Source organism: Grampus griseus, assembly GCF_964374135.1.
Source record: "Grampus griseus genome assembly, chromosome: 2".
Classification (NCBI taxonomy): Eukaryota; Metazoa; Chordata; class Mammalia; order Artiodactyla; family Delphinidae; genus Grampus; species Grampus griseus.
This window is the reverse complement of record NC_139018.1, coordinates 143,339,443-143,352,282: the sequence shown is the minus strand read 5'-3', so window position 1 is coordinate 143,352,282 and position 12,840 is coordinate 143,339,443. Positions and strand designations below refer to the sequence as shown.

The 12,840-nt window shown below is 48.3% G+C and overlaps 1 protein-coding gene across 1 annotated transcript; it reads right to left on the bottom strand.

The window, feature by feature from the left end:
* Positions 1–1,517: 1,517 nt before the first annotated feature.
* Positions 1,518–12,439, bottom strand: MESD (mesoderm development LRP chaperone). The gene is made up of 3 exons (XM_082648011.1): positions 12,206–12,439; positions 5,052–5,284; positions 1,518–3,457 (listed from the first exon to the last, which is right to left on the bottom strand). The coding sequence occupies exons 1-3, from the start codon at positions 12,410–12,412 to the stop codon at positions 3,199–3,201; spliced, it is 699 nt and encodes a 232-aa protein (XP_082504137.1). The 5' UTR covers positions 12,413–12,439; the 3' UTR covers positions 1,518–3,198.
* Positions 12,440–12,840: the final 401 nt, after the last annotated feature.

Below are 12,840 nucleotides of genomic sequence, written 5' to 3'. Positions count from 1 at the left end.
TTGTTCATGAATCTGCAGATTGGGCGTGGCTTTTCTGCTTCCTGCATGGCTGGGCCAGCATTTGAAGGCTCACTTGCTCACCTGTCCGCGCCTGGGCTGGGATGACTCCTAGCTGGGGCTGGTACAGGCGCAGGTGGGGCTCTCTGAGCATCTCTCTCTCTGTGTGGCTCCTATATGTGGCCTCTCCACTAGGGTGGCTTCAGGGTAGCCAATGAAGATGTGGTTTTCACGTCTATTATATTGGCAAGTGTAATGCCCAGTGCTGGCCAGGATTTGAGGTCTACTGTTAGCAAAGCTAAGTTAACAAAACCACATTGGAGGGTCATTTGGCAGTCTACATGGGAAGGTTAAAATTTGCTTCTTCTAGCAATTCCACTGCTAGGAATTTGCCCCTCAGATATAAACACAAGTTTACCAAAATAGTTGGTAATATCTGTTAAAATGTCCAGTGCAGCACTGTACCTACTAGTGAGACCCTGAAAACTCAACGTGCATCAGCAGGGACTGTGCAGGGGAACTGTGGGTCAGACCTCACCACCACCCAGCTCATCCTGCGCCACCTTCAAGCAAGGCCTGAACTACTGAAAGACTCTCCCAACTTGACCCTCACACCAACCACTGCCCGCTTCCAATCAATTCTCTGGTGTAGCCAGTGCAAATCAGATTACCACTTGAATCCACCCCACAGCTAAAATCCTTCAGTCCTCCAGAATCTCTAGCAGACCCTGTGCACCCCACACAGATGCTACAGTTCCAGCTCTCATCCTCATTACTGGAACGTACAAGGTCTAGGGCTTCCCGGGGGAATGGGGGTGGGGAGGATAGCCAGGGAGACAGGAGTCAGGACAGCAGGCACTAGCTTTATCGCCTGGTAAGGTAGTTCTGTACCTTAACAGCTGGCTTGCAGAGGTGGATTTTCTAAGTGAATGGGCCCCTCTTACATAGGAATCTTCCAAATAAATCTTCACTTTCATAATTCTTATTCATAAAGGTGTACTGTTTCTTTAAGAGATCCCAGAGACTTGTATAAGCTCTCGACCCCCATAAAACCTCCATAACTCACCTGTCCAGCCTGGTCCTGTGCTGTGCCCCAGCCTCTTCATTGGCCTTCCCGCTGTCCCTCCTCTGTTCCGTCTAACCACAGGGCCTTTGCGTGGACTGTTTCCTCTGCCTAGGTTACTCCCTCCTCCTGCCTCAGAGAGGTCCCCTCTGACTATCCCAAGACTCCTCCACTTCTTGGCACTGTACTTCTTACCTATTTCAACGGTTGCCATTTCACTTTGTATAGGATTAGTATTTGTCTTTCCCCACCAAATCACTGTTTCACGATGGCAGGGGCTGTATCCGCACTGTTGCTGGCATCTAGTGGTGCCCAGCATGTAACAGAAGCTTAGTCAATACAGGCTGATGTGGCCGCATATCCCATAGGAAGCAATGAGACAGACGTGTACACTGTGACACGGAAAGCCAGCTAAGTGGAAACACAAGGTCCTGGGCAGGGTGGAGGGTGTGCGCCCTTCTGTTTAATGAAGACAAGCATCCAGTCAGGACGGCTGCCCTGTATACGAGGCCAGCGCGACGACAGATGACAGAAACCCAACAAATCGCCCAAGTAAAAACTGAAAAAAACCCAGGGACAGGGCTGGTTTCAGACGAGGCTGGATGCAGGGGCTTAGGCGATACCACCAGGACTCGGCTCTCTCCCTGCTTCTCCCCACTTCATCCTCAGACAGCCCTCCCCTGGAGGGGGCAAGAGGGTGGCAGCAGCTCCAGCCTCACTTCCCTGGGTTCAGATTGTATGAGAAACACAGAACGCCTCTTCCTGACGTGGCTCAAGCAAACTCACCCTGGGATTAATTCCTCCCTGGAGTGGGGGGCCTGCAGGGCAAACATCCCCCTACAGCACAGAACAGAAAACAAAGAGGGTGTGGATCACTGTGGGGAGATCTGAATAGTTACCAAAAGAAGGGGAAATAGAGGCTGTAAGGCCAAAACAAATACATATCACTGTAAACCAGTAAGTGTACCTTTCTTTTTTTTTTTTGAAAACAAATTAACAGTAGCTTCCACTGGGACAAGGCAGTGGTAGCAGGGGAGGCCAAGGCTTTTTGCTTTGTACCATTCTTTAACGATGACGTTTTCTAACCGTGTGCATGCTGTTTTTAATTTGTTAAAATCACAATGGAAGCCTTTTTGAACAAATGATTTTAGTTCTTAAAAATGACACCTGTGTATAAATTCCGTAACTCTTAGAGTAGGCTCTGACGTATGACAGCAACATCAGACAGTAACAGGTAGCACATCATATTAGTACCATACAAAAACACCACAATTTTAGGCACTTTATCAAAGAAAAATGTTTAGAAGTGAATGAGGTTATTGAGTCTTCCGCTACGCTCTGCAAAGAACTCTGCTCATGCCCGATTTACACCCTCGAAAATCATCACATTAAATGGAACACACAACTCTCAACACCAGCATTACTCTTTCCTAAATAAAGTTCTATTCTCACAGAACCCCTGGACTTACAGACTACATAAAACCTGACAGATACCAAGAGTTCTCTGTAACTGACAAGAGGGATTCAAGTCCAAGAAACTCAGAGTGAATACTTAGGATTCCCAAGGTGCATTATTTTCTGTTCTCTGCATTTTCTGCACAGGTTTGGGATTTACGCATCCCGGTGTCCTGACTGTGTATTTAGATGCGTGCAGTGCTCCTGTGGAGCGTTTCTAATCTCACAGTAATGAAGTGATGTCTGTGGCATGGAGAGCCTGATTCAATTTAGTCAGGAGTCTTAAGCTGGTCTGATGAGAACCTGGTATCCTTTCAGTTAACAGAAATAAAAAGCATGGATACAGCAGGCTGCCGGATAAGAGCAGGTGCAGCGAAGGGAGCGGTGCCACAGTCCGGCCAGAGACTCCCCACATTTATGGGGAAAAGCGACACCGCCAGCTTTCCATTTAAAGTGATTTTATAGTAATCGTGAATTTGTCAGTGTCCCATGTTAATTACAAAACCTCTGTCTTCTGACTTGAAGCCTTTTAAACAGTAATTCTTACACTGACCAGAAACTGGTCACGTGGCAGACCTTTGCCAGCAGAGAACTCATGGCTGTGTGGTTTCCCACGCCCACCCCCGGCCCACGCGCCCTGGCTGAGCTCCCCGCGCTCCGCTGCAGAGCCTGCAGCTGCCCCGCTACAGCTCTTCCCTTTTACTCCCAGCTCGATTGCCTTCCTTCGAAGCCCGAGGTTTCGGCTCTCCCCCCTCCTTCTTTTTGCCTTTCTCTTGCTTGGTTTTATTTTTCTCTTTGCTTCCTCTTCCTTTGCCAGGGTACACCTGTCCCTCCAGAGTTACATCGGCACACCTGTCTTGACTGACCAAGAAGTCCTTGATCTCCCAGGCGTAGCTGCCGTCACGCAGCATGAAGATGGCACGGTCTGACCCCACGATGAACCTTGACAGAGAGACGGGACCACAGTCAGCTCACCGCTAGTACAGGGCTAATGGGTCAGAGAGGCCCTGTGGCACTTAACCGAGAACTCTTTTTTCAAATTCTACATGAATACAGAATCAAACATTCTATTTTCGAAGGTCTGACAGTCACTGTTTGAAAATACTAGCTGGCTGAACCATTTAACACCTCGGCTCAGATCAAAACAAAGGAGACCCTGCGGGGAGGGGGTGTGATGTAGACGAGGCTGCTCGCGTGAAGGGCGGGATTAGGAAGAAGGCCTCGGGAGGCTGCAGACGGGGCTCAGGGCCTCTGCCGGGGCAGCAACAGGGAGGCTGCCATTTGGGTCCGTTTTACAGTCTGAAGGGCCCAGCTAAGCTTCCATCTGACAGAAGGCCTCTGCTGATAAAGGCTGAAAAACACCAGTTTAGATCAGGTCATAAGAGGCCCATGAAGGGCTCAGGAGGGTGCTCGGCTACTGGACAGAAACCCTAACCCTGGAAGTTAAACCAAGCATCCAAGCACGTCCACACTCACCAGGCCCCAAGGAGCAGGGAGGAACAGAATGGAGCCTGGGTGCATGGATGGACCACTAGTGTGGCCAGTGGGCACAACCCTTCTGTTCCCGAGGGGCTACACCTACGACACCACCCTTCCGTTTGTAACGCCCCACCACTTCAGAGATCGGTGAGAGCTCTGGACCAGTAACCACCACAGCACTGATTTGTTCCCCTAAGTGTCTACTTAAGCTAACAAAAGCATTCTGCCGGGCTTCCCTGGTGGCCCAGTGGTTGAGAGTCCGCCTGCTGATGCAGGGGACACGGGTTCGTGCCCCGGTCTGGGAGGATCCCACATGCCGCGGAGCTGCTGGGCCCGTGAGCCATGGCCACTGGGCCTGCGCGTCCGGAGCCTGTGCTCCGCAACGGGAGAGGCCACGACAGTGAGAGGCCCGCGTACCACAAAAAACACACAAAAAACAAACAAACAAAAAAAGCATTCTGCCATCCTAGACACTCTCTGAGTACTCCTTCATTCCTTTTACATTTCCTGAACTAAGATATTTGAAGACCCTAAATTTCAGAACTGTTTTTGGGGAAGAAAAAGGAAATTCCTTAAAATTGCATCTTAGGAGTATACTGACCTCTGACAACTGGGCTCCTTCACTTTAAAGTAACAGTCTGCTCCAAGCTTATGTGTAAACATAGCTACACAGAAAAGCATTCTCTGAGGCGCAGAGACTTCTAAAGGAAGAGGCACACTACTGTCAAACGGTAACTAATTTGCCCCCGACAGAGGCTAAGCTATACAGCTTCTTACTCAGATAAAAGAAAAGTTAAAGACCCAAAGATAAATAGCTTTAGGATCAAATGAGATATGAAAACAAACCAATAAATAAATTTACTGGCTTTGACCAAAAATGAACGCTCTTCTTCAAAGACAGAAGAAAAGGTAAATAAATAAATGTAAAAGAAGACAGACTAGATAGGAAAGGTCCAGAGCCCTTATAAGTACTGCCAGGAAGGATATGCCATTACACAGACACAGAAAAAGCTCCAGCACAGCCCCCATCTTCTCGGCAAGGCTGTTGCTGCTTTACCTCTGGACGTCGTAGTTGGCGTTGAAGAGACTGCCCTGCCAGAGGCTCGTGATCTCCTCCGTCTCCTTCTCCGTGGGGCTTCCTGATACAGTGACAAACATCATGAGAGTCTTGCCCTTCTTTGTCATCTTCAATATGCTCTCAGGCTTGCCCGGGTCTATCTGTGAGAAGTCTATAGGTGCAGAGGGTCTTTTGTGCTCTGGGAGATCTCCTTCTTCTATGTCGTCATCTTTCTATAAGGATGGAGGAAAAAAAGCATCAGACAAAGTATGCATTTCAACTGGCAAAGGCAAGCACATCTGCGTATGATGTCAGGTGCAGGTTTATGATCTAAATAATAACAGAAAGAAGTAAACCCAGGGGATTCCCTCCTCCACTTGACTTTCAAGCAAAGTCTAAATTTCAGGCAGCACTCATCACTCCAGGTCACCAGTCACAGAGAACCCCACGTGATGGGTTTCTAAAGTTTTTTCACCCTCAAAGAATCTACCCAATATGGTAGACTATAAGAATGGTCACATTCGGGTTTGGTCATACAATTAAATACTACACAGCGATGAAGAAAAACAAATACTGATACATGCAACCAATCTCAAAAATACTATACTGAGTGACAGAGCCGGGCACAAAAATCAGACACGTTATACAATTCGTTTATTTGAAATTCAAGAACAGGTAAAATTAATCCAGGACGACAGAAGTGAGAACAGTGGCTGCCTCTCGGGGAGAGGGTTACAAGGTGGGACTGACTGAGAAGGGACACAAGGGTACTTTCTGGGGTGTGGGAATGCGCTGTATTGTCACAGGGGTGTGGATAACAACAGATGCATCCATTTGTCAAAACTCATGAATTTTCACTGAATACTGAAAATCTGCACTTCAGGTACATCAATTCCACCTAAAAAATAAGAACCATAAACAAATATTCAGTTCTAGGTAGTAGGTTTGGTTGCTGCAGTGGTGTAAGCTAGCAATTCTGAACCACAATCTGAATTCTAGGCTTGAGCAAAGGAGTAACTGTATTGAGGCTAATGAGAACCAGGTTCTTCCCTTTGGGGAAGGGAGCTACAAATACAGAAGGGGGAAGAATGCACCTGAGGTACTGGGCTGGCATTGGAGGCAGCAGAAGGAACTTATGATTTTTGACAGACAGATAGATAATAATATTTAAAAGAACCAGGATTCCACAGAGAAAAGGCTAATTCCAGCAAAGAAAACAGAAGATGAGTCTGGAATATCTTCTTGTATCAGAAAGTGAGAAAGTGCTCGGAGAATTATGGGATGTGTCAGAATGACACAGAAGCCAACATGAAACAGAGCTCATGGGCCTAATCTGGAATAATTTGAAAATCAAAATAATGACAGAATGATTTATAACTCCCAAATAAAATAAGAACCACTGAATCCAGACCCATATAAACAAGTGAGTTAATTGCTAATGGTAGAATGCCAACCAATAAATAGAAGATAAATGAATTAAAACCACGTAAAAGAACCTGTGTTCATTGGAGAAAAGGCTACTCTCAGCAGCAAAAAGAAATGCAGGGACTTCCCTGGTGGCGCAGTGGTTAAGAACCCGCCTGCCAATGCAGGGGACACGGGTTCGAGCCCTGGTCCAGGAAGATCCCTCATGCCGCGGAGCAACTAAGCCCGTGCGCCACAACTACTGAGCCTGCACTCTAGAGCCCGCAAGCCACAACTACTGAAGCCCTTGCGCCTAGAGCCCGTGCTCTGCAACAAGAGAAGCCACCGCAATGAGAAGTCCGCACACCGCAACGAAGAGTAGCCCCCGCTCGCCACAACTAGAGAAAGCCCGCGCGCAGCAACAAACACCTAACGCTGCCAAAAAAAAAAGGAAGTGCAGTACTGCTCGATGTTATCACATGGACGATCCCTGACAACATTATGTAAGTGAAAGGAGCCAGACACAAAAGACTACATACACATTGTATGATTCTACTTTATGAAATGTCCAGAGCAGCCAAGTCTATGGAGACAGAAAGTAGATTAGAGGTTGCCTAGGGCTGGCTGGAGGGCTGGGAGGAACTCAGGGAGGGGTGACCGACACTACGGAGTTTCTTTTTGGGGTGATGCAAATGTTCCAAAATTGACTGTGGTGATGGCTGCACAACTCTTTGAATATTCTAAAAACCACTGAAATGTACACTTTAAATGTGAACTATACGGCATGTGAATTATATCTCAATAAAGCTGTTATCAAAAAAAAGAAAAAAAATCACACGAAAAAACCCAACCTAAAATGAAACAAAAAGCCCCTATACACTACTTGGGCCTCTTGACAAATCACTGAAGGGCCAAGGCTTAAGACACCAACAATAATGTACTGCAGGAAACATATTTTTAATAGAAGATGAGAATGAAATAATTCTGAAGCAGTGTTTGAAGGCGATCCATATTTGTATCAGACCTAGGATCTGACTTCAGCTCCACCTAACCAACCTGTGTGGCCTTGGACAAGACTCCACAATCCTCGAGGCCCGCTTCCTCGTTTCCTCGTCAGGAAGAGGAAAAGCAGAACTAGGTGATCTCCAAGGCCCTAGCAGCATGGCGCCAGCCTTTTCCTCAGCTCTGCCACCCTCTCAGCTGACCCACTTCTTCCTCATTTTGCTCTGAAGGAGCTGCTGGTGACCTGTAGGCAGGAGCATGGGCTTCACTGTCACAGGGACCTGGGCTCGGCTCCAGGTCCCAGCCCTATAGCTGTGTGGCCTTGGAGAAGTGGAAAATCACTTGCCTCACCTATAATGGGGGCGGAGGATAATGACGGTATCCCCCTCCTAAGTTTGTTTGGGGGATTTAATGACACAAAGGCGAGTAGTAAATACTTAATACATGTTGCCTAATACCACCTGACCCTCTGTAACCTGGTCTCCAGCCGACTATGGAAATCACCCTCTCAAAGTACACAGGAGCTCCCGGTGGCCAAATTCACAGGCTGTTTCTGACTGTATTCTCTTCTATTTCTCCATAACATCTGTCACGGCTGCCTTAAAATACTTCGAGACGTCTAGTTGGTTCAATTACCTGGAATATTTTTATTTTTCAAGCTGATCCTACTGATGGTCATGACATTAACTCAGTAGGTCACAAGCACCACTTCTTTTCCATGAAAATATAATTAAATAACCATTAGTCTAGTGCATACAGCAAAGGTAAGGATCGTTTCAAGAACCTTTAATTTCCATTTTATATGTTTGAGGGTGAGTTTCGGTTAAAAAAGGAAAAGAAAACCAGTACACTAGTTGCAAGCAATTGTCCAGGTCTATTCTTAGTTCCACTGCTTCCCTGAGTAAGCTTACCTGTTCTATCACTTTCTCTAAACTGAAAGCAATCAAACGCTTACCCCCAAGCAGGGCTGGGGTGGGGGGACAACCAAGCGGCCCTCCCCACACCCTACCCAGGCTTGTCTCCAGGCCAGTCTTGCATTTCTGACCGGCTTCACCACTTCTCCACTGCTGTTTGTCAAATGTAACAGCTACAGAGCTGAACTCCCTTTTCCTGTAAATCCTTTTCTTCCTCCCAGGGTCCTTGATAATAATACCAGCTACCATCTACTGTGTAGCTACTGTGTCTCGGGCATTTGTTATTTCCCACCTCAGGACAATTCTGCAAGATCCCCATTGAACAAAGAAGTGGATGAGGCTCAGAGAAGGTAAGTAACTTACTCGAGGCCACAGGCTTGAAGGGGCTGATGCTGAAGTACAAACTCACAGTCTGGCTCTGGATCCCTCCCCACCTGCCCCTCTGCAGCACCTGGTTACAGTAATGTAAGAAGGAATCACCTTCGGTTTTCCTATACCAACCAGGACTCAGCAGTAGTTGCAACGCGGTGGAAGTGGAAAGAGTTCTCCCCTTCCTGCCCCACTCCACACCTGAGGCAGGCCTCTCACTGCGGGGATGACGTTCACACTAGCAGAGGAGTGGGGGAAGAATTCAGGGATTGCCACCAGGGGAGGAAGCGCTGCTTCCTTCAAAAAAGCAACCAGAGACGGATCTGCTCTCCCACAGAAAAAAATAACTGCTACTGCGGAAGGGCGCTCACACTTGCAGAGTGTCTGCAAACATCAGCTCATTTCACCTGCAAGGAACCCTGCGAAGTGGGATGTTATCTGGCTTTACGGATAAGGAAAATGAGGATCACAGTTACCAAGGGTTAAGGCTGAGTTCAAAACCTCTGTCCTTTCACTACATTATCCTTGTCACCTTCCTGGTTATGCAGTCAATCAACTGCCAAGTCGAGTTAAGAGCATAAAATCTCTCACATTTCTTTCTCCCTTCTAATCCATTACTGCAGCTTCTAGCTTAACCCAGGTCCTCCTCGTCCCCCTTCGTTTGCACTCTGTTCACCAATCTGTATGGCAGTGTAGTGAAATGGTTAAAAGAACAAGCTTTAAAGTCAAGTGACCGAATGTGAAATTAAGTTAATTTGCTGTGTGCCTTTGGGCAAGTTACTTAACCTCTCGGTGCCTCAATATCATCTAGAAAACAGAGATAAGTACCACCCTCCACAAACAGGTAAGGGGATTAAATGAGATAAGAGTGTTTAGCCTTGTTAGCTAATGAACACTCAATAAACATTAGGCTGTCTCTGCCTTCAGAGTCCCTCCCTGCCCATCCAGCTTAAACTTTGCTGACCGATTAATTTTCCTGAATTTTAACCCTAAGCATGATATTCCACTATTCAAAAACGTTCAGACAGCTGAAACAACCACTCTAGGGCATACTCTGAAGCCTTTTAAAAATATTACAAGGACTATGCAGTAACCTGCGGAAATGCTTAATATATAGCAAAAGAAAAAAAGAACAGCAGAAAATTCCATTGATGCTATGCTTTCAGCTGTAAAAACTATGTCTGAATACAGAAGGGGAACCAAAAGACTACACACATGTTTTGGGATGAAGTTATGGATGATTAAACATGCCAGTATTATAACATTTGGGTAACACAATTTTTCAAACTCATCAGGGACTACATTTTCCCTTCTAAATAAAGTCCAAACCCCACAGGATTCAAGGCCTAGCAAGGCCTGGTTCTCACTAACCTTTCCATCCTTACCTCTCACTATGTGGCTTCAGAAAGCCTGTTCCAGCCAACCTATCCAATTTATTATATCAGCGTAGCTAACAGTTAGAGCTGCACTATTCTAGGTTCTTTCCAAGTTTTCTCAGTTAATCCTCACAACAACTCTGAGGTGGGTGCTAACACCTCTATTTTGCAGGTGAGGAAACTAAAGTCCAGAGAGGCTCTTTACCAGTCCAGATTTCCAAGCTGAAGTGGTTTGAACCCAGGGAGTCTAACTCCACAGCCTGGGCTATTAATATTTACAGCATTGGGCTTCCCTGGTGGCGCAGTGGTTGAGAGTCCGCCTGCCGATGCAGGGGACGCGGGTTCGTGCCCCGGTCCGGGAAGATCCCACATGCCGCGGAGCGGCTGGGCCCGTGAGCCATGGCCGCTGAGCCTGCGCGTCCGGAGCCTGTGCTCCGCAACGGGAGAGGCCACAACAGAGAGAGGCCCGCGTACCGCCAAAAAAAAAAAAAAAATATATATATATATATATAAATATATAAAAAATATAAATATATATATAAATATAATATATATATATATATATTTACAGCATTCTGCCCAGTCCCCTCACGTCCCATCCACCTCAGCTCATGCTGCTCGGTTAGTAATGCCATTCTCCCACATTCCCTGGTCTACCTAAAACACCATTTCCTTCCTGAAACCCTTGAGATTCCCACAGCACTTTCTTTTTATAGCACTCAGCCATTTCTACTGTGTACTGCAGTTATTTTTACTGTTAACTGCTATTCCTGATGGTTGGATCCCTTGTACACCTCTGCAGCACCCTTTTTTGTCTTGCTCAGGGTCTGAGTGTTTCCAGGCTAGGATTTCTGCACGAGATGCGATTCTCACTTTGGTGGATCAAAAACTGCACTTGCCAGAATCCAAAAAGACTGGGAGATTGCAAGGGAGATGGAAAGTGGGGAAGGAACTGCTGCACCAAGTTCCTTTTTCCTTAGTGGTTGGCAAACACCCAGATCGACCCTGAGCTTTCCTTCAGCTGCAGGTCAACATGAAAACTGCTTTCTTCCAGTCAAATGCATCAGATGGTACTTTAAACTCATGTCTGAAAGCCTCTATCCAATGCAAACACACACAGATAACCACAAAATAACAAAACATCAGTGTTGAAAGAAATCATCCAGTAAAATTTCATTCTGCACATAAGGAACCAGAGGTCTAGAGTGGAGACCCACTTGCCCAAGGTTACACAGTGAACAGAACCCAAGCTTCTGACTCTAGATCGCCAGCTGTGCAAATGAACCAGGACAAGACACCCACCTCTGGATGCGAAAGAGGCAGCAACGTGGTTTTGGTTAGTCAACCTTACCTAAAAAGGTTATTATCCACTCCCTGTAATTACACACTCCAGTGCATTCAAGTAACAAATCAGAAAACTGACTCTCACAGAAGCAAATCATTGCTCCCTTAAGCGAATAATGTGAGCTCCATGAGAGAGCGCCACTAGCCTCTGCTACCGCCTCCCACCCCCCTCCCCCCTCAAATTAAAGCCACTCACAAAATTACAAAAACTCGCAGCAGGGACATATAACCAAAATGGGCACTCTGAATTCCTACTAATTTAGAACACGGGAGAACTATTAAAGCTGAAACGGCCCTCTTGAAAGATAATCCTCACCATGCCCCTCTCCCATCCACTCGCCCCATTCTTCAGGAGTGTAATGGAAAAGGTCTCCCTCCCCATTAGCAGGGCGCACTGACCACGGGGAGCAACGCGGCGGCGACCGGGGCACTGAAGGCAAAGTAGGGCTGAATAGGGAGAGGCTGACCCGTGACCGGAGTGGCCCGGGGAATGGTGGAAGAGGACACTGGGATGAATGTCCTGGGACGGGGGTCAGCAGGGTGATCGGGGGTCAGAGGAGGCACTGAAGATTAGCGGTGGCTGGAGTGGGCCAGTAAGGGCTCGTGGCATGCGTAGAGAGGAGGTTAGTGGGTCGGAAGATTCCGAGACTGAGGTCTAAAGGGTCCCAAGACGGAGGAGGTGAGAGGTCCCTGGGAAGGGGCCCGGCACAGAGAAGAGCCTGGAGGGTGTGCGCGCGCCGCGGACCTCCCACTGTTCCAAAAGACGAGCCATGTCCGCGTCATTGTAGTCGCGAATATCCTTCTTCTTCTTCCGGAGAGGTGGGGTGGCCTCGCCGGGCGTCTCGGCTGGGCCCTCAGCGGCGAAGGCCCTCAGCGGCAGCAGCAGGAGCAGCAGCAGTTCAGAGGCACAGAGAAGGACCACGGCGGCACGGGCCCAGCCGGAGGCCGCCATCTTCGTCGCGCCGCGCCGCGCCGCGCCGCCGCGAGGACCGGACCTGCGCGAGCCGCCGGCCCCGCCCCAAGCCACCACTTTCCCGGACCCGCCCTCTGCCGTCGCCTGCGTGGGACACGCCTCCAGCCCCGCCTCCACAGGCTGGAGGCCTCAGTGGTTCCGCCTCCCTGCCCTCGGTAGCCTACCAGGCCCCGCCCCGGCCCATTTCCTCCAGCCCTCACCTCCTGAAGCCCCGCCTCCTCCGCCATCTTGGCCCCGCCCCGCCCCAAGGGTTTCTCGGGATGGTCCGGCTGAGGCTTTCACCCGGGGCTGGTTCGGACCCGAGTGCTCGCCTTCATTTTCCGCCAGAGGCCGACGTTTTTCTCTCTAACGCGCAGGCCAGGTCCAAAAATTCCCTCAGGGCCTCTAGGAATCCTCAAACAGCGCCT